We start from the raw sequence: 22,045 nt of genomic DNA, 5'->3' as shown, positions 1-22,045 counted from the left end.
TGAAATGTTTTATTTTTTTGAATTTTTGTCAATGGGATTTTTAGTTTTTGATTTTTTAGGCTGTTTATTAGTTTTAATATGCAGCTCAAAGATCTATAACGAAACAAAATACACTTTATAGCAATGAGGAAGTCATGTCCGTGTTACAATATTATTCTCGACGCCGAGCAAAATCAGCACTGCTGGTCTGTTGCCAAATCATTCCATTTTACTTCCGCTTATCTCTCTATAAAGGATCACTACCCTGGGGCTGTGCGAAACTTAATGATATTCGAGAATTCTAAATGCGATTTATCTGGTGACACATTAGATGATCTGATGGACGTCGTTGATGCAATTGAGGGATTCCACGGAGGCATGCAAGTCGATTCTGATCGACCATTTCAAAAATATCTGAAACTTTGCACAGTTTTTCAGTTCCATCTAAATCGTCATTTTTCGATATCAAATCTTCAAGTTGAGTCACGACTAACTTTTCAAAAGGGTGTATGTGAAAATGGTTCAAAACTATTCAAAAAGCTGCACAGCAAAAACGGTTCGTTCGATTGTTAGACAACAAAAGAAACAAAGTTAGACAACTAAATAAAGATTCCAAAAAAAATACACACAGTAAAAAAAATTTTTTTTTTGCATTAAAAAACATCATTTTTGTCACAAAAACTCAAATATTTCAAAACCCTATCGGAATACCAACGTAATTTTTTGAGGGAAAACTGTCCATTATATTAGCTATCTACCATAAAAATTTGGTGATGGTAAGCCAATAAACAAAAAAGTTATGACATTTCAAATATTTCACAAATTTGACACTTAGTGAATTTTTTTTTTTTTTTCATTGTTAATTTTTTTTAGGACCGCAGTTTGTTGCTGAATTTTTTGTTAAGGGTACCACATGAGGTTAACAAGTTGTTTTCATGATATTTTATTTAATTATTCATAACTATTATAGCATCTATTAGAAAGTTAGACGCGATCCAGTGTTGTGATCTAAAGTCTTGATAGTGTCATATTTTTTATTGTACGTAACTGAAGAAAAATTCTCTCAATAGTGTTGAAACCTTTTGATAAAAGAAACCTATAAGAAATCTAATATTGAAGACAAAAGCTACAAAAAAAGTTTTCTATACAGGTATACGACTAGTTTACCTGCAAAAAGTTTATTTATTTATTTATTTATTTATAAAGATTTAATTGTAAAATTTTTCTTCAGTCAAGCAAACGACACCAAACTAGTCAGTAAAAACTTAAAAGTGATTTTGTTTATTGAAATCTAACGAGCAACATGAGTAGTCGCTTTCTCAACTGTTGCAGGCCGTTTGCAGAAAAAAAGTGTTCGAAAGAGCTACGAAATCTCACCGAAAGCACCATAGATAAACTGAAAGTGGCTGGTTATGCTCCAATGTCTACATTGAATACAAATTTACGCATTTGTACGTCCTGCCGTTTAAAAGTTGACAAACGGGCAATCTGTACATCATCGGTGGATCAGGTTGCAGGAAGTTCGAAAACAACAACAACTGAGGAATTACTAGATGCACCGACAACAACTGAGGAGTTACTAGAAGTACCAAGTGCAGATAGTCTTGCCACAGGTACCATCAGCGACATCTGTTTCAACAAATCAATCAGAAGATGAGTGCATCCAGAAGGTCAACATCGAACGCTTCAACGAAGGGATAGCTGGAATAAAAGTGACTCCGATTAAATGGACGAAGATGGGTTACGTCAATTATCCCGAGAAAAAATACCGTGAAATCAACGAAGCTGTACGAAGAAACCTCTTCAAATTAGGACCTGAGGATGTGGAAAATACAGACTACGATGAGGTAATTATGAATATGAAGGAAAGATTCTCGAATCTAGCCACGACAAGGAAAGAAAAATTATTGATTTTGTCGATGTTGCCAAGCTCGTGGTCTATTCAAGACGCCATTGATGAGTTCAAAACCAATAGAAATACAGCAAAAGAGGCAAAACAATTCAAAAATAACTGTCTTGCAACCAAAAATGCTAGGTCGAGTACTTAATTAACAGATGAGACAAAAGAAAAAATAATTCAATATTTTGAAGACGATGAAGTAAGTAGAGCTATGCCTGGCCAAAAAGATTATGTATCTGTAAAAAAAGATAGAAAGCGTCAAGCAATCCAAAAACGATTAATGATGACTACTTTGAAAGAAGCGTATACACGCTTCAAGGAAATTAACGAAAATATTAAGGTAGGTTTTTCCTCATTTGCAAGCCTTCGTCCAAGGCAATGCAAGCTTCTATCCAATTCAGGAACACATAATGTTTGTGTGTGCACAACACACGAAAATATTAACCAAATCTTACATAGTTTGAAAAGAATCAATTTATCAAAGGATATTAAAATGTTAACTGGTAGTCTTTTGTGTGAAAATACAACATCAAATTGCTATCTACGATCTTGTTCGGATTGTCCAGATTCTTCATCATTGGAAAATACTTTATTCAATGAGTTTGAAGAAAATTATATTGATCAGTTATCATTTGAGCAATGGGTGACCACGGATAGGTGTGACCTAGAAACTATTGTAAAACCTGTAGGTGAGTTTGTGTCATTTTTTTGCTTGAAATTAGAAAGTTTAATTCCTCACGACTTTATTAAAACAGAGCAATACATAAAAATACATTACAAGATGGTGAATTTTTAGTCATTTGTAATTTTTCTGAAAACTATAGCTTTGTATTGCAAGATGAAGTGCAGTCCCATCACTGGAACGTACAACAAGCTACAATTCATCCATTCGTTATTTATTTCAATGGAAGTACGCAAATTGAACATTTTAGTTTTATTGTAATTTCCGAAGATTTAAGACACGACTCAGTATCTGTCAATTTGTTCATTGCCAAAATGATTAACTTTTTACGCGTTGATAAGGATAAAGAAATCAGAAAGATATATTTCATGTCTGATGGAGCAGCATCGCAGTACAAAAACCGTAAGAATTTTTCGAGCCTATGTCAATTTAAATCAAAGTACGGAATTGATGCAGAATGGCATTTCTTTGCTACGTCACATGGCAAACACAGCCAATTCAGATTACCGACCCCAGTAAAATTTTACTGGGTTTTGGAACTACGGTTTTTTTCGGTAATTTTTACGATTACCGAAAAAACCCAGTAAATCAAAATATGTTTTGATTGATGGAAATAACTGACTTAGTCAGTAAAATTGTAAAGCGTTTTTACTGGCTTTCCAGTTTCCCATGCTCCGATTTGCTTTTCCGGATACTGTTTTTTTCAGAAATCAATACAAATTAACACCCAATCGACATGAACATGGACATCGAAATGCATTTTTCGTACGAATAAACATCTACGGTATGCTCATATCTCAGTGGAAGTAATCGAAAAATGTGTGACAAAATCATTATTTGGATGGTTTGCATACAAGAGGCAAACTCAATGATGCAGATGACTTCATCTCTTGTATGGAAACCATCCGAATTTACCAACGTAAGCAGTCCTGAGCCTTTTTGGTTGCTTAAAATGGTTGAGTTTCTCACTAAATTTCGATTACTTACCACGAGAAAGCGCAAAATAGGTGCAGGAAAAGCTTGGTTGCCAAAGCCGTGACTCCCGGCGCCGGACGATTTTACAGCAGGAGATTCTCATTTGACACTTTCCCGCATGCGCATCAGTTTGTTTTGATTTGATTTTGACGACAAGTCAGTAAAAAACATCAACTACTGAATAGTCGGTAATTGTTTTTACTGACTTTTCGGCCTGTTCGGTAATGTTGCAAAATTGGGTCTGACAGCTACGTAGTTCAGTAAAAAGTAAAATTTATTACTGAACCTCAGAAGTTTTCAATTAAAAAGCTGAAAGTTCGGTATTTTTTATGATTTACAATTCGTACCCAGTATAAAAAATTACCGAACAAGCAAATCGTGATTGAGTGTGAAGGTCCTTGTGATGCTATTGGAGGAACTATAAAGCGCATGGCCACAAGAGCAAGTTTAGCCAAAGAACGTGAGCATCCAATTAAAACTGCAAAAGAACTCTTTGATTGGGCGAATCGCAGAAAAGAAGAAGATTTAACAAAATTATCATTTTGTTTTACTACTACTGAAGAGTACGAATTAACGACATCAGAGCTCAGCGAGCAATATAATAACGCGAAAACGATCCAAGGAACCCAAAAATTTCACTGTTTCATTCCATTGTCAGAAAATAAAATTAAAGCAAAACTATACTCGAACTGTACTGATAATGATGCAAAAGTGTTCGATATTGTAAAAAAATTGAATAACAATAAATAAATAAATAAGTATTAATAAAATGTTTTCATGATCTCATAACGCATACCCAAATCCAAAACTTTTAAAGTTTATATATAATATTTAGAAACTCATCGATCATACTCTAAAAAAATATCCTGGTAAAAAAAAAAATTATTTTCGTGTAATCTGTTAATTCATTTTAATTTATACATATATACATATACATATAATATTTATACATATACATAATATTTATACATATAATATACATAATACTAATGAATACATGAAAACGACTTGTTTAATTCACGCAAGGCCCTTAACAATAAAATCAGCAACAAACTGCGGTTCCCGTAATAATTTACACCAAAAAAAAAATTTTTTTTTCTACTAAATGTGAAAATTGTGACATGTTTGAAATGTCATAACTTACGTTGGTATTCCGATAGGGTTTTGAGATATTTGAGTTTTTGTGACAAAAATTATGTTTTTTAATGCAAAAAAAAAAACTTTTTTTAACTGTGTGTATTTTTTTTGGAATCTTTATTTAGTTGTCTAACTTTGTTTCTTTAGTTGTCTAACAATCGAACGAACCGTTTTTGCTGTGCAGCTTTTTGAATATTTTTGAACCATTTTCACATACACCCTTTTGAAAAGTTAGTCGTGACTCAACTTGAAGATTTGATATCGGAAAATGACGATTTAGATGGAACTGGAAAACTGTGCAAAGTTTCAGCTCAATAGAAAAAAATGAATTAAAAAATTTACCAAATTTTGGTACTGTTGCTTGGAATCACTCCACTATCAAAGCTTAATTTTTATTCAAATTAATTGTGTTTGTAAGGCAACTTCATGGACGCAAAAGTAAAACTTTATTTGGATTTGTGAGGATATTTTGAAACCAAAACTATTTTTACCGATGTATTTAACCCAAGTAAACATACAATTATGAATATCTCAAATTTCTTGTAGCATGTTAAAAGATTGTTATAAAATTCATCTGCTACATATTTGAGTAGGTATATTCCCATTTAATTTGATACAAATAATCCGCAAAGCTTTTGGATCTTGCTTCATTTTTTTCGGATATTAGAAACACGGATTATCAAGCACCCGGTGAATCGCTTCCGACTTGTATAACATTCAAATGTGGTAATTTAGATAAATGGTGAATTTTCTTTGCATTCGAAAACGTTCAAAAATTCTAAATTAATTATAATTTAAAGTTAAACAAATTCCAGATTACATTTCAAAAATCTATTATTTTAAATTAATATTTCCCAATTATCTTAAAAATTGTGCATAGAGCAGGACTTCTAGAACTGATTGTCGTAAAAATAGGAAATTTAGATGAAATAGGAACCAAGAAGAGACCGAAAAAAGATCAAAAAACAAAACGAAACCTAACAGGAATCAGGAGGAAAGAGAGTGATCCAACCAGATATTTCTCTAGGAATATCTCTAAAACTTTTTTTTGGAAATTTCTCGTGACATTGCGACAAATAATTTCTTAATGTTAGATGAATGGATAGATATCCTTACTTGAGAGATTTTCATTTTTCTTCAAGTGGTCATTTAGTGATTATTTTCTATGAAAACTCTCGAAAAATATTTCTAAGCAATTCTTCTGGTGTGAAACCTTAAATGAACTTTTCAATATTCCATGGGCACTTTTTGAGAAATTCATTGAAAAAAAATGGAAGAACTCTAGTAGAATGGAATGCTTGAATAAAATTCAGAGAAACTCACTACTGAAACACAGGTCGAATTCAAGGAATTATTTCAAATGTTCTTAATAGAATCATTCGAATAACCTCTGGAAGAATTTTTGGAGCAACTCCCTGGAATAACTTTAAAATAAATTTTTGTCAGGTTTCTTAAAAAAAACCTTCAACGAATTTTACCAAAAACTCTGGAATTAACCCTCGCGGTTTTTTTTAATAAATATTGTGGGAATCTTTGAAGATCTCTTAGAGTCACAACCGGAGAATTCGATTGAAAAGTTAGTGAAAAAATATCTGGGGAAAGTCCTACAATAGTCTTTGGAAAATTGTTTAAAGTAATCTCTGAGAACACTACTGGAGGTAGTAACGTTGAAGTGTTGAAGGATTTCCTGAAGCAAATTCTGGAAAAATCCTTTTAAAAATTGCTGAAAGAATTGGAAGATGAATTTCCTGAGGAATTTCTGTATTAGTTCCTGATATTGTTCCAGATGAAACCTCTGGAGAAACCAATAGGATAATTCCTGAAGCTGTTCTCGAGAAAAATGAGAAGACATTTTGCATCATAATTATCTGCAAGCAAGATAAGAAAGAAAGAGACTTTAGAGACCATGTCGGTTAAAATAGAGAATTCGTAGACCTTTTATCGAAAATAGATACTTTTTAAAGACCTGCATAAAAAAGATCTCTAAAAAGAAACCTGCTACCAGCCCTAGATATGTTAATCCTTAACTGATTAAACATAGATATATTGAAAACATCAATCGATGAAAGTTCATACTCGAAAAGATTCTCACTGAGCAGCTCAAACAGCCGCGCAGCCGAATTTTTTTTTCGACTGAAATGAATTTCTTGCAAAATTCGTTAAAAATCTTTCAAAAATATTAGATGTAGCCTAAACACAAATTCTTCTTTCTTTTTTTTACATAGCTCTCCGATGTGCCACTTTTGGCACTGCGCGTTCACAAAAGCGGAAAGTTGATCGCAAACGGTACTGAGGGAGGAGCAATCTACCTAACCGAAATATCCGATAACCTTACGTTCAGTTCGGCCAACGATAAACCGGCACTGTCCGGTATGCTTGAGCGCGAGATGCGACGTCAGCGTTTGCTGGAGGCCAAGATCAAGGAAATGAAACTGAAGGAAAAGGAACTCGAACGGGAACGTATCCGCCGGCAGATGCGCATGGAGAAGGATAATTCCATCGAGGATGAGGAGCAGGACCTCATACTGGAGGCACAACACCAGTTCTGGACGAAGATCCACGGCCGCAAGAGTTTGAAGAATACGTTGAAGGGAATTCGGATGCGAGACGCCGGAGTGAATTTACTGAAACCGGGCAAGAAGCCGATGATGAAAAAAGATAAAAAGGAATAAAAATGTTTAACTATTGTCCGTTTTAGTAGGTTAAAGTTTTTGGAAATACTTTTTAGAAGCAAAGCTTCGCAAAATGTTAAGTGTTGATGTTTCTAATAGTATGAATTTTTAAAGTAATTATAATAATGTGATATAGAAATGAAAGATACAGGAATCTACAATAATTAAACGAATTTATTAAAGTTTACTTCGTATAAAACAACATTTTAAAATGTTTGAGATAATTACGAAAGACCAATAAATACTAGATTTGTAGTGAGTTGAGACATAAATATTCAATGGATATCTATGATTTTTCCTCTTCTTCCTCTTCTTTGCATTCGAATCCGCAAAACTTCCAATTTCGTACGATTTTGGCTCCAACGCCACTCATCTCCTCACGGAACAGATCTGAATATCGTTGTAGCACTTCCTCCACCTGTTTCGACTTTAGCTCCGGGACATAACGGCTGACATAGGACCAAATGTAATCGATGCTGGCACCGTGGGGATGGACGACTAGAAAGGCGGATACCAGCGTGATCACCTTGGCTTCTTTCGGATCAATTACCGCGGGTGGGGGAGGAGTCTTCGGTGGCTCCGGTGCAGGTGTCACTTCGACGACCGGCGTCGGAGTTGCTGCCGCGGGTTTGTGTTCCGATTCGGACAATTCGCTTTCGTCCAGCTCTGAACCACCCTTGGAAGAGGAGGTGTTGGTGGTGCAGAGGGACAGCTTCGATTGGGTGGTAGCTATTTTCGTTTTCAGCAGAAGCTGTTTTACGTTTGCTTCTTTCAGTTTGTCTTCCAGCTCTTGAATCTTGTTGTGACGTTCCGTCTCTTTGGATTTGTTTTCCAGCAGCTGAGTTTGGAGGTTACGGATGGTCTCCTGCAAAACTTGAATTTGCATCGTTTTCATTTCAAGATCTGATCGTACCGAGTGAGCGTCCACGTCCGATGAACTGTCCTGACGTTCCTGAAAAATATAACAATGTAAGACTGATAGAGGATAGTGGCAGTGCAGGATTGAGGGAATAGTGGTGGAGCAGAAGTATTATGTTTAGACGAGAAGAACTTGGAGCGAAGCAAACAGCTGAAGAGACAGTAGATCCATATTCTTCGGAATAAAAAAGCGCCGCTTGGGAAACTTAAAGAGTGAAGAAATGAAACAACAGAATCGCTCTCAGAAAATATGCAAATTATAGAAACATACTGACGGATTAAGGTGACGTAATTTAAAGGTGGAAGCAGTACTACAAGAAACACCTGAATGGCGCATAGAAAGAACACCAAGATGTCAGGTAGCATAAATCCATCGAATCAGCGGGCTAGGATGATGTGTCGACTCCCACGTTTCGACAGTGCAACAAATAAGTACCGCTGAAGTCACGACGGTCATTCTTGCAGATTTTAACGAGCAAGTTAGCAGAAGAACAAACATCAGTCATAACAAACACGACGCGATCCGCTACCGCACATGCCAACGAAACTCTACTGGATCACTGGGAAGGATAGCGAAAGGGAAAATGAGCGGATGTGAAATACGACAGCTTAACAGTGGTACCGTAAAACAGAGTAACTTTGATAGTTTTTTCGAGGAAAACTTGGATATTTAAGCATGTTGTTTCAAAGATTTTTAATTTTTATTTTTAAAACAAGTACTGGCATCCTAGCTAACGATTACAGTTGATAGATTGCCGAAAGATTTATTTTGAATGGATATATCATTTTTTATACAATCGAAAGTCGGCTTTCTGTTTTGGGGTAACTTTGATAATAAAGTAACAATCGAACAAAATTGAATGAATTACGAACATTTATAGGGCATTGCATACCTCTAGGCGTTTATCGTTATATGGAAATTTCTAATTTAGATTACAAAAATGGTCACAGTTTGTAAAAATGGTTCTCGTTAAGAGATTTGAGACCATATTCAAGTTCTATTATAACTAGGCTATCAAATATAAGTGACGAACAATTCAAAACTACATCAAATAGTGATTGTAGAACAGGTTGTTCGTAAGCGTTTCGAAGCTGCTAAAGTTGCATCAATTTTTTTATATATATATATTAAGTCTGTTAATTAATGTTCTCAATTCAAATGAAAATAGCTCTGACATGAAGTGCCATACTAATATTTTTTACTTTTGCATTCGTTTTGCCTGAGGTGAAGATGAATCGAAGCCAAAACTCAAATTTTCAAGAGCACGGATCTGGAGAACCAAACACCTGTTTGAGCTGAAAACCTAATCGATTGGTCACCACCAGCTAATGACCAATCGATTAAGTTTTCAGCTAAAACAGACGTTTGGTTCTCCAGATCCGTGCTCTTGAAAATTTGAAGTTTGGCTTCGATTCATCTTCACCTTAACTGATTAAGAGATATTACAGTCGCCTCTCCACATCTCGATATTGAAGAGACCATCGAGATAGGGAAAGATCGAGACAAAGAACGCATTTTTAATGAATACTAGATTGTAAACCACTCCGTTACCAAGAAAATAATAAACAAGCAGACGTCACTTCGTGCTCTCAAACTGTTTTGTATCATTGAAATCGGGTCTAGTAACCTTTGATAATAGGAATATCGACATACGGAGAGAAAAACTGGAACGGAAAACAACCAAGTACACATCGAGGTAGGGAGATATCGAGATATAGAAAATATCGAGATATAGAGGATATCGAGATACGGAGAGTGACAATGTATGCAGAATGAAGAGACCGAAGAAATCATCGACATAGGGAGAGGTATCGAGATATAGAACATCCAGATGTGGAGAGTCGACTGTATCTTATTTCGTTTTGTATGTGGTGGGTCCCGCACCATCAAAGTTACCCGCATTATCAATGTTACCCCGTTTTACGGTACCGAGAATATCGAAACTACCGATCTAACAAGAAGGATTGGTAGCAACAATGTCGCGAAAGCTCAGTGCGCATCGTACCTTCGTGCTGTGCGTACACGAATTCTCTCTGCTCTTGGAAGTTTTCTTAAAAACTACCTAAAGCAATAAAACAGTACTTTTCAGTGCTACACAAACAGTACTTTTCAGTGCTAAAATTATAAACGGTACTTTTCAGTGCTACTTAAACAGTACTTTTCAGTACTATTTTTTCTACTATTGATCCCTTTACGATCCTTGTTTGGACCCGTGCCTTCGATTTTTCGTTGGACCCGTTGGCGAAAGCTAGCGGTGGTAATCCTTCTTGGACACCGTCTTGGGAAAAAACCTCTCGAAGGTCACGTCTTCTTTCGTTTATTAACTAAACATGGTATCAACAACAAACAAAAGGAAGGGTGAATCTCTGAATTCAATACTTCCTTCCAAAAAAGTGGGTTTTAAAACTGTCACTACACGTGGCAAGAATGGAAGAAAGGACGCTTCTCCGGAATGCGAAGTTTCTTCCAAGGGTGAAATGAATAATTGTATCGAAATGAGCAATCAGTTCGATGCTCTAGACAAATTTTCCGAACACCAAATCGAAGCAGCCTCTAGCCCAGGCTCTTTGATTCAAGTGGGGAAGCAAAGAGTGCCGCCTATCGTGGTCAGTTGTTCCGAATTTGGAGGATTTAGGCAGGAGATCTTGAACTCCATTAGGGGAATCAAGGTTTCCTTCCAAATCGCAAAGAAAGGAGACTGTCGCGTTTTGCCGGAAACTATTAAAGATCGTGAACTTCTTCTCAGACATCTTGAAGAGAAGAAGCACAATTTTTTTACTTATGACGACAAAACTGAACGTTTGTTCAAAGTTGTCTTGAAAGGTCTCTCAAGTGACTATAAATCACCTGAAGAGATCAAAAATGGAATAAATGATTTACTTGGATTTTCCCCAGTCCAGGTAATCATTATGAAAAAGAGAACCCAATCTGGCATTGTTCGGAAAGGGCTTTCTCAAGAATATTATTTAGTTCACTTCAACAAAAAAGAACTAAATAATATTAAAGCTTTAGAAAAAGCAAGAATTATGTTCGATGTCCGTGTGACGTGGGAACATTTCCAGAAACCTGGAGGAAATTACCAGAACCCCACTCAGTGCCGTCGGTGCCAAAAGTGGGGTCATGGTACAAAAAATTGTCGCATGGATGCTAAATGCATGATTTGCGGAGGTTCTTCTCACGCTAAGGACGTCTGTCCAGTGAAGGAAGATACCACCAAATTCATATGCTGTAATTGCGGGGCTAACCATAAGTCCAATTTTTGAAATTGTCCTTCACGCAAAAGGGTCATTGAGGCTCGTGCCAGGCAGATGAAAGATAATATCCGTTACGATAACGGTCGTTTCCGGAATTTGCCTGGTAGAGTATCGAACAATGCTCATTTTTCAGTTAACGATCGCTTGATCATGAATCATACCCATCAGGAAGATCATAATCATGCTCATTCACAAACTAATTTTAATCCGTCGGGTAGCCGTTCGCATCTTTCAATTTCGAATGTTTCTACCCACGGTAAATCCTTTGTCGATATCGTAGCAGGAAATTCGAACTCCTCCCCTGTTCGATCCATGGGTACCCATTCTACTTGTTTCAAATCAAATGGAAAAAACCCTACCGCCACAGGTAACTCCGCTTCTTCGTCTACCGGAAATTCCAATGGGAAATCACATGACATGTCTGCCTCTGATTTTAATTTTCTAACTGAACAATTGAATCTAATGATTGATGCAATGTTCAAAGCCACCACTATGACTGAAGCAGTCCAAGTAGGTGTAAAATTTACAAATCAAATTGTTATTGGATTACGTTTTTCTAATGGATCCAAATAATAATTTAAATATTTTAAATTGGAATGCTCGTTCTCTGAATGGTAAAGAGGACGAGCTGTTTAATTTTCTTACGGTTAATAACGTGCATATAGCAGTTATTACCGAAACGTATTTAAAACCTGGATCTAAACTCAAAAGAGATCCTAACTTTTTTGTTTATCGTAATGATCGACTTGATGGGGCATGTGGGGGAGCTGCAATCATCATTCATAGGCGAATAAAACATCAACTGTTTTCATCATTTAAAACTAAAGTTTTTGAAACTTTAGGTGTTTCTGTTCAAACACAGTTTGGTAAATATACTTTCATAGCTGCCTATTTGCCTTTTCAATGCTCTGGGCAGCAAGTTAATTTGCTCCAAACTGACGTGCGAAAATTGACTCGCAATAAGTCAAATTTTTTTGTCATTGGTGACTTTAATGCCAAACATCGGTCATGGAATAATTCTCAAAGTAATTCCAACGGCAGAATTTTATTTGATGAGTGCTCTTCAGGATATTTCTCAATTCAATACCCTGATAGCCCCACATGTTTTTCCTCTTCTAGAAATCCATCTACGATTGATTTGGTCTTAACCGACTCTAGTCATCTTTGTAGCCAACTGATTACTCATGCTGATTTTGATTCTGATCATGTCCCTGTTACATTTCAAATATCCCAAGAAGCGATCCTAAATCCTATCAGCTCCACTTTCAATTATTTACGAGCCGACTGGAATATATATACAGTTAACTCTCCCTTACTCGATATTCCGTATCTCGATAACGAGTTAGAGAACCATAGTAAAAGTTGGTTTTCATGGCTAACTCGATGGTCCCTTATAACGCAGTTGCACTGCTTTTGTGTTCTGTAACTCGATACCTCCCTAACTCGATGGTCCCTTCAATATCGAGTAAGGGAGAGATGACTGTAAAACGTATGTTGACTCTAATCTTGATGTTAACATTTCTTTAGAAACTAAACTTGATATTGACAATGCTCTTGAAACTTTAACAAATTCCATTGTTGAAGCCCGGAGCATTGCAATTCCAAAATGTGAAGTAAAATTTGAATCCGTGATTATAGACGATGATCTTAAACTCTTGATCCGTCTTAAAAACGTGAGGAGAAGGCAATTTCAACGCACTCGCGATCCTGCAATGAAAATTATATGGCAGGATTTGCAGAAAGAAATCAAGAAACGTTTTGCACAAAAAAAAAAAAAAATTTTTGAAAATAAAATTTCGCAATTGGACCCTGGCCCTTTTGGAAATTATCTAAAATCTTGAAAAAACCTCAGAAGCCAATACCGGCATTGAAAGAGGAAAACAAATTATTACTAACAAATTGCGAAAAAGCTCAAAAACTTGCTATGCAGTTTGAAAGTGCGCACAATTTTAATTTAGGACTTAGGGGCGGTCCATTAATTACGTAAGACAATTTTCGGGATTTTTCAACCCCCCCTCCCCCCATGATAAGATTTTTTGTATGAAAATCCAAAATAAATTGTATGGCGCATAAGAAATCTCAAACCCCCCTCCCCCCATAACCCCTTACGTAATTAATGGACAGTCCCTTACTAGTCCAATTGAAAATGAAGTTACTCAGGAGTTCGAAAATATTCTCAATCAAGAGAACGTTTTCGAAAATGCCTGGGAGACTGATTTGGAAGAAGTGAGAACTATTATTAAAAAATTCAAAAACATGAAAGCTCCTGGCGATGATGGAATTTTCTACATCCTCATCAAGAAACTTCCAGAAAGTAGCTTATCATTTTTAGTTGATATATTTAACAAATGTTTTCAATTAGCATATTTTCCTGACAAATGGAAAAATGCTAAGGTTGTTCCAATTTTAAAACCAGACAAAAATCCTGCAGAAGCTTCTAGCTATCGTCCAATCAGTTTGCTTTCCTCCATCTGTAAACTTTATGAAAAGGTTATTTTGAACAGAATGATGGCCCACATCAACGAAAATTCAATTTTTGCCAATGAACAGTTCGGATTCCGCCATGGACATTCGACCACTCATCAACTTTTACGTGTAACAAATTTGATCCGTTCCAACAAATCTGAAGGCTATTCTACTGGTCTTGCTCTTCTAGACATAGAAAAAGCATTCGACAGTGTTTGGCATGAAGGTTTGATTGTAAAATTAAAAAACTTTAATTTTCCAACATACATTGTTAGAATAATTCAAAGTTATCTGTCAAATCGTACACTTCAGGTTAATTATCAGAACTCTAGATCTGAAAGACTTCCTGTAAGAGCTGGTGATCCTCAAGGCAGCATTTTTTATACAATATTTTCACATCTGACTTACTTGAGTTACCTCAGGGATGTCAAAAATCCTTGTTTGCGGATGACACAGGCCTCTCCGCCAAAGGAAGAAGTCTGCGTGTCATCTGTAGTCGATTGCAAAAAAGTTTGGATATTTTTTCTTCATACTTGCAAAAATGGAAGATTTCTCCTAATGCTTCCAAAACTCAACTAATAATATTCCCACACAAACCAAAAGCTCTTTATTTGAAACCTTCAAGTAGACATGTTGTCACGATGAGAGGGGTTCCAATAAATTGGTCAGATGAAGTTAAGTATCTAGGGCTCATGCTAGATAAGAATTTAACTTTCAAAAATCACATTGAGGGCATTCAAGCCAAATGTAATAAATATGTAAAATGTCTCTATCCCCTTATTAATAGAAAATCAAAACTTTGTTTTAAGAACAAGCTTTTGATATTCAAACAAAATTTTAGGCCAGCCATGTTGTATGCTGTACCAATATGGACTAGCTGTTGTAATACCAGGAAGAAAGCTCTGCAGAGAATTCAAAATAAAATTTTGAAAATGATTCTGAGGCTTCCTTCCTGGTATAGTACCAATGAGTTACATAGAATATCCAATGTTGAAACATTGGAACAAATGTCAAATACAATCATTAATAATTTCAGGCAAAAATCGTTACAATCTTCTATTGCCACGATTAATGCGTTATATGTTTAGGTTAAGTTAGGTTAAGTATATTAAAAACGTTTTTTTTTCTCTTATGAGCAGGTGAAATCAGCTGTAAAAAAAAACTGAACTGCTACGGCAAATGAAATGTAATATGTTGTTAACAAAATGTTAATTAAAACTTAAATTTGTTTTACCAAATTAGGATGATAGTGTTGTCAAATAACACAGAACACCTAGATATAAGAAATGAATGTAATGTTTGGAATAATACTACAGTCGCCTCTCCACATCTCGATATCGAAGGGTCCATCGAGATAGGGAGAGATCGAGACAAAGAACAAATTTTTGATGAATACTAGATTGAAAAACACTCCGTTGTCAAGAAAGTAGTACACAAACAGCCGTCATTTTGCGCTCCTAATTTTTTTGAATCCCAAAACTTTGGTCTAGTAACCTTCGATATTGATCATATCGACATACGGAGAGAAAATTGAGAACGAAAAATGAACAGAAATACATCGAGATATGGAGATATCGAGATAAAGAGGATATCGAGATATGGATAGTGAAAATGTATGCAGACTGAAGGGACTTATGAAATCATCGACATAGGGAGAGATATCGAGATGTAGAACATCGAGATGTGGAGAGTCGACTGTAATAAAGAAAAAAAAAAAAAAAAAAAAAAAAAAAAAAAAAAAAAAAAAAAAAAAAAAAAAAAAAAAAAAAATGGCGCGAAAGCTGAATTCATGGAACAAAGCCATGGAACTTACGCTACGCGCTGCTTGTCACAGAGCAGGGGGTTTTAGGCCTTTTTGGCTTGCGGAGCACATTTTTAAATAAAATTGCTGCGCGGAGTACCTGTTCTTCATCGTCACTTTCTTTGAAATTTCGATTTTTTTAAAAGCTAAATCGATCATATAATTTCAACAAAAATCGTGAAGTTAAATTAATGTTGGTCAATCTTCCATGTATTTTGATTTTATTGTGATCTGAAATTTCCGACGTGGACATTATCGGAAGAACGCCCCAGGTGGTTTGTGAACAATATACCAGGCTGAAACGTGAAGCAGAGCGGGTTGGATTGAAGGTAAATACGTCGAAGACAAAATATCTGCTAGCTGGAGGAACCGAGCGCGATAGAGCTTGCATTGGCAGACGCGTGATGATCGACGGGGATGAGTTCGAAGTGGTGGACGAATTTGTCTCAGTGGCGTCTCGTCCTAAGGTGCACTTGGTGCACTGCACAGTCAAACATTCCAAACTAACAAATTAAATATGTATATATTATAATTCTCAATACTTCCAACATTCATAATGTATAGTTGCTTGAAAATATAGTTTGATTTCTTCACCTTCAATTAGTGCATCGCCCTCAGTGAACAAACCGTTTGATTCTCCCCCCCATGGTCTTGCTCAACCAGCACAGCAAGCGAAAACAGAAAAGCAAACAAGACAAACTGCCATGCGTCTCCATCGTATTGCAGAGAATGTTCATTTCAGCCGTGCCACAGTGGCGGTCCTTCATACAAAAGTCGGACAAAACCTCAAATACGTCTCAAATTGCTTGATAATGGTAATCTATTAATTATCTTGGATACCTGATATCATCCCGTTGGAAATAACAGTCAAATTGAAAATTCGATTTTCTAGTGAAATTCGTCCAAATTAAGTTTTTTCATTCAATCGTATAAAAAGGCTATTACTACAATTTTTGTTGTTGTAATGCAGAAGTTTGTGCATAATCCTGAACTAGAGGTACAAATTTAACTTCCTTTTAGTAATTTCACTGAAATTATGACAAATCATAAAGATTTGAATGATGAAATCGATAAATTATAATGAAAAATGAAAATGGAATTATCACCTCTAGGGGCAAAAAGGGGCAAGAAAAACTATTGCACGTTTGAAAGTATGGATGATTTGCTGCTTCATAGTGAGTGACTCATTTTCCCGAAACACTTCACATAAAACGTACGAAGTTTTCACTCTTTCTTGTGCACGAAAATAGCGTGTATAGGCCAGGGGAAGTGGTTCACCTAGAGTGAATTTATGTCAGAGAAAAAGTAGATTTTGTATGAGAATTGACAGATAAATGAATGACAAGTTCATCCACTTCTCCTGGCCTATGGACACAGCAGGAATGTGCATTTGTATTGGCATTTCTGGAGCAACAGTGGCGTTGTATAGGTAAAATCTGGTTCACTCCAATTTGTGCACGCGAGAGAGAAATTGCCCATGACGCTCGCATTGGTTTGCAAGAATGGACCTTTGCACGAGTTCACTAATTTGACGTTTGAGCGGTGCCAAATTCACTCGTTGCCATGGTCACGTAAATAACTCGGCACCGCTCAAACGTCAGATAATGAACTCGTGCATTGATCCATTGAGAAAGCGCGCGCAACTGGCGTCACGACGTCTGCTGTTGGAAGAGAAAGCGTCAACGCCATACATGTTTTGTGTGTATGTATGTTGCATGGAGCTTCCGCGTGTCGCGCAATAGTAGGCGCAATATTGATTGGAACCAAAACTAGATGTTATAAACATATTGGCCAAATTGATTATGTTGTATCTTATTAAATACACAAAATTTATGTGGCTTTGAATTGATTTATAAACTATGTGTGAATATACTGCCCATAAATGCATGTCAGTCCCATGTTTGCTGGATTTCCTATTCACATGGGACAATCATGCGTTTATGGGCAGTATAGTTTTTCTAGCTTAACAGACCGACAACTGATAAATTGCGGTGGACGTAAAGTGGGTTCCAGCGTTCAACAGTCAGTCATCATTTCACTTAAAAGCTTTGATGTATCAACAAAAGTCTACAAAGAGATGTACCAGCGCTGGACATCGTCAAAAAGCTAAGATATCGTGATACAATTGACAAGCTGTAAATAATAAGAATTATTATATAGAATATATAATATATATAGGAACCCGTAGCGGTAAACGCGCAGCTATTCAGCAAGACCAAGCTGAGGGTCGTGGGTTCGAATCCCACCGGTCGAGGATCTTTTCGGGTTGGAAATGTTCTCGACTTCCCAGGGCATAGAGTATCTTCGTACCTGCCACATGATATACGCATGCAAAAATGGTCATTGGCATAGTAAGCTCTCAGTTAATAACTGTGGAAGTGCTCATAAGAAAACTAAGCTGAGAAGCAGGCTCTGTCCCAGTGGGGACGTAACGCCAGAAAAGAAGAAGAAGATATAGAATAACAACGTTAGGAATTATGGAGATTCGGAATTTCGCGAAAGCCTCGAAATCCACAGAATTTATCCTTCATCGCGAAACTTGGAAAATAACGCGTAAATAGTTGAATTCAGAAGGTTTATATAATAATCTCAAAAAAGTTCAAATTTTTGCTCATAAGAATGGTTTATTTATTTGTAAGCCGAGTTTCATATAAAAAATGTGCTAATCGTTTAGTTTCAAGTTAAACGTCTTTCTTCTTGCTTTAAATTTTGTATTGTTAATATGATATTAAACTTATTATCTCAGTTCGCAAAATACGAAAAATGCTTGAAATTTTGAGAATTTTCCTTGTCCCTAAACATTGTTTATTGGAATCATCCAAAATTCTTAAAACTTACAACTAGTGATTGAAACGAAGAAAACAAACAAAAAATACGTCCAATGAGCAACAAATATAATAGCTTCCAGACACTTCAAGATTGCATACAGTATTGGAAATTACATTTTAAGGTGTTAATAATAAGAAATTACATTTTAAGCTGAAATACATTTTAAAACATCAATTGAAAAATTCGTATTCATAAATCAAAATAAACGGTTTGTGCGAGTCAGTGCACAGGTAATCAAATTCCCCACGGGACGCCTCTGATTTGTCTACCTCGGATCTTTGGTAACGTCGGATAACAACTGCAGCAGAGAAATTCGAAGACGTATCATTGCCGGAAGTCGTGCTTACTATGGACTCCACAAGACCTTGCGGTCTGGTAAACTTAACCTCCGTACTAAGTGTACCATATACAAGACGCTGATAAGACCGGTAGTCCTCTACGGGCAAGAGACGTGGACAATGCTGGAAGATGACCTTCAAGCAATAGGAGTTTTTGAACGACATGAGCTTAGGACGATCTTCGGCGGAGTATGTGACAACGGCGTATGGAGGAGAAGAATGAATTAAGAGCTTTCGCAACTCTACGGTGAACCCAGTATCCAGAAAGTCGCCAAAGCTGGAAGGGTACGATGGGCGGAACACGTTGTGAGAATGCCGGACAACCATCCCGCAAAAATGGTGTTCACTTCGAAGCCGGCCGGTACAAGACGAAGAGGAGCGCAACAAGCTAGGTGGTTTGACCAAATGGAGCTGGATCTTGGAAGTGTGGGGCGATAGAGAAAATGGGGGTTAGCAGCCATGGATCGAGTTAGTGGGCGTAACATTGTGACGCATGTCATGTCTTAAAGGATGTAGCGCCATCAAAAGTAAAAGTAGGTAAGGGTTTTTTTTTCAAATTAAATTCAAGAAAACACAATTAAATTGGCAAGACTCAAACGAAATGTATGGCAAAACTTTCACCGAAAGAATATTTGAAACCTTTCAGCTACAATGTTCAACCTAAATGCTTAACGTTTTCGTAAAAATATCCGAGGTATGTGAAAGTTCAATAACGGTAGATACCGTAATCCGGGGGTAAATTGATCAGTGGGGCGAGTTTGATCAGGTCGGTACCAAAAAACATTTCCTCCGAAGGATGCTGAAAGCTTCGTTGGCACCACAGACATTCCATATTTTCTAGTTTATGGATGTCTAATGATGATGTTGCACTATTTCATTTTTATTAGGCTCAGTTATGCATAGGAATATCACACTTTTTGAAGGTGTAAACAAAACTGTTGGAAATGTCGGTGCTAAACAATCTACTGGTGCTTTGTGTACATGTCAACTTTGAGCATTTGAAATGTTGTGTAAGCTTAAGTATGAATTACTGAACTCATTTTTGATATCATACAGCATAGCAAGTATAGTTTTTTGCTCATAAAACCGTTTATTCTAAAAAAATGTGCTCATTTCAAGAGAAATTGCCTACATTTAGGCGTATTGGGTGGATTTTCAAAGTTTAATTTTGCAATAAAATTATCAAAAACTTAAGTTGTAAGAATTTCGGCATCATTTTTCATTCTTAAACCTGCTTTGTTATATGGTGATCAATTTCGCCCCAGTGCACAGTGCTTCCAAGGGCCTAAATTCATGATCGAAAATGTTTTGCACCAGAAAAGTTGGTTTTAGAGGTATGGTGTCTTCAGAGAACTTGTTCGGGATGTTGAAGCCCTTCTTAAGAAAGAATTATTTTTGTGATGAATCCACCTAGCAGTAGTGATAGATTTTCACTTTTTTTCAAAAGTGGAGATACAGCAATGGTGTCTTCGGCAAAGTTGTAGATAATTTTCCTACATGAAAACTTGCTGAAGACACTTTAGCTCTATCTATTGAATTTTAAGAGCAATAAAAGCAATGGTGATCGATATTGGATCAGGTACTAAATTCCGGTGCGCAGCTTTAAGTTCGATTTTCCCACCGAAAAAGCATCCTAAAGTGGCTGCGGTCGTGCTGGAAAAATCGATCCTCCAGACAGTTACAGGTTCTACCGAACCACACTGGACGAAAGAACTGTAACAATTGAGTCCCTGAGGAAGGTCCCACAAACGGACCGAAACGTTGGACAAAATAAAATAACAGTTTTTAATTTTGTCAAGACTGAAAAGCCAATATATCATCAACAGTTACGTAATAAAGGCTATCTCTTAGAATTCATACATCTAGTTTTCACAGTAAATGAGAAGTATGACGTTTGATATCAAGATATCTTATCTTAGGCAATATCAGCATTAGCCAAACCGAATATATCATTGCGTAAAAGACCTGAAAATTGTCCCTCAGCCCTGAAAAATGGCGTATTTAAAAAATAAACGGTGTTAAAAGCTGCATATTCAATATTTTACGGAACATATTTTGTAGGCAAGGAACGCAGTGCCATGTGTCAGTTACCATAGATTTGATAGCCATTGAGTTACTCCTTTATATGAAAGCTAAAAATGTTGCCCCAATTTGCCCCTGTAAATGTTAGAGGAAAGTGAAATAGTCGATTTTTCAACATAAAATATCATATAACTCCGAAAATATAAGAGACACATTTTTGACGTAGAAGTACGTCTTTCTTCTCTATACAGGAGTGAAATTGGAATTTCAAAACCGAGAGCGTTACGCTGGCATGAAATATTTTAAACGTTTATAACTTTTCGCTGGCTTAACGAAATTTCTTGATTAGCACCTCAATCGATAGATAAGAAATCAAAGCTTCATGTCGTTTACTTACTGAAAACCACATACCTGTCCAAATAGTTTAATAACTGTTTTAAAATAGAACGTTGATTTCAAGCAAATCTATAAATAGGGGTGGCTAGAGAAAATTTGACGTCATTTGCTTTTCACTCTCCGATTGGCTCGCATCTCAGCAGGCGACAAATCGGCTTGCCCTGACCGGGCGTGCTTCTCAGGCACAGACATCGATAGCGAAGGACGCCCCCGTTTGTCTTACTTCGCTCAAATCAAACTGTCGAGCGAGTGAGAGAAGATGCCGTCCGAAGCTAAAGCCATCACCGCTGCCGTCGCCTAGAAGAAGAAGAGGAAGCAGTCCACAGGTGAATTTGCGGTCGAACTGTGAACACGGTCGGGCGAGTCATTCTCGCTTTATGGTTCACCGCTTGTTTGCGTTCACCCAGCCATCGTCATCGCCGCCGCAAATTTCATCGGCCGAGGAGCTGTTGACCCGCGCTTCAAAATTTCGACTCGTGATGAAATCATCATTGGTGGTCAAGAAGCAATCCCGTTAGGGGCAAATACCAGAAGCCCCCTGAGTTTTGCTGGTCCGAGCAGTGTTATTTATCCGTAACAACATCGAAGCTTACAAAGCCATCGGTTCTTTTCAGAGCCATAAAATTTGTGGAAAAGAGTTAAAAGAGAAATATTTCCGTCTTTATTTATAACTTC

General features: G+C 36.6%; 2 protein-coding genes across 3 annotated transcripts in view; one reads left to right on the top strand and one right to left on the bottom strand.

The window, feature by feature from the left end:
* Positions 1 to 7,617, top strand: part of LOC5573026 (dynein intermediate chain 3, ciliary) — a 34,737-nt gene extending 27,120 nt beyond the window's left edge. The window contains exon 4 of the mRNA XM_001660629.2: positions 6,899 to 7,617. Coding sequence (XP_001660679.1) covers positions 6,899 to 7,345 — 447 coding nt within the window. The 3' untranslated portion in view covers positions 7,346 to 7,617. The remainder of the gene's footprint in view (positions 1 to 6,898) is intronic.
* LOC5573021 (ecto-NOX disulfide-thiol exchanger 2) overlaps positions 7,502 to 22,045 on the bottom strand; it is a 76,009-nt gene continuing 61,465 nt past the window's right edge. For both annotated transcript variants that reach the window (XM_021854377.1, XM_001660631.2), the window contains one exon: positions 7,502 to 8,297. In XM_021854377.1, coding sequence (XP_021710069.1) covers positions 7,632 to 8,297 — 666 coding nt within the window. In that variant the 3' untranslated portion in view covers positions 7,502 to 7,631. The remainder of the gene's footprint in view (positions 8,298 to 22,045) is intronic.

The sequence above is a fragment of the Aedes aegypti genome, chromosome 3 (assembly GCF_002204515.2).
Source record: "Aedes aegypti strain LVP_AGWG chromosome 3, AaegL5.0 Primary Assembly, whole genome shotgun sequence".
In the NCBI taxonomy this organism is placed as follows: Eukaryota; Metazoa; Arthropoda; class Insecta; order Diptera; family Culicidae; genus Aedes; species Aedes aegypti.
This window is presented reverse-complemented; position numbering and strand designations above follow the sequence as displayed.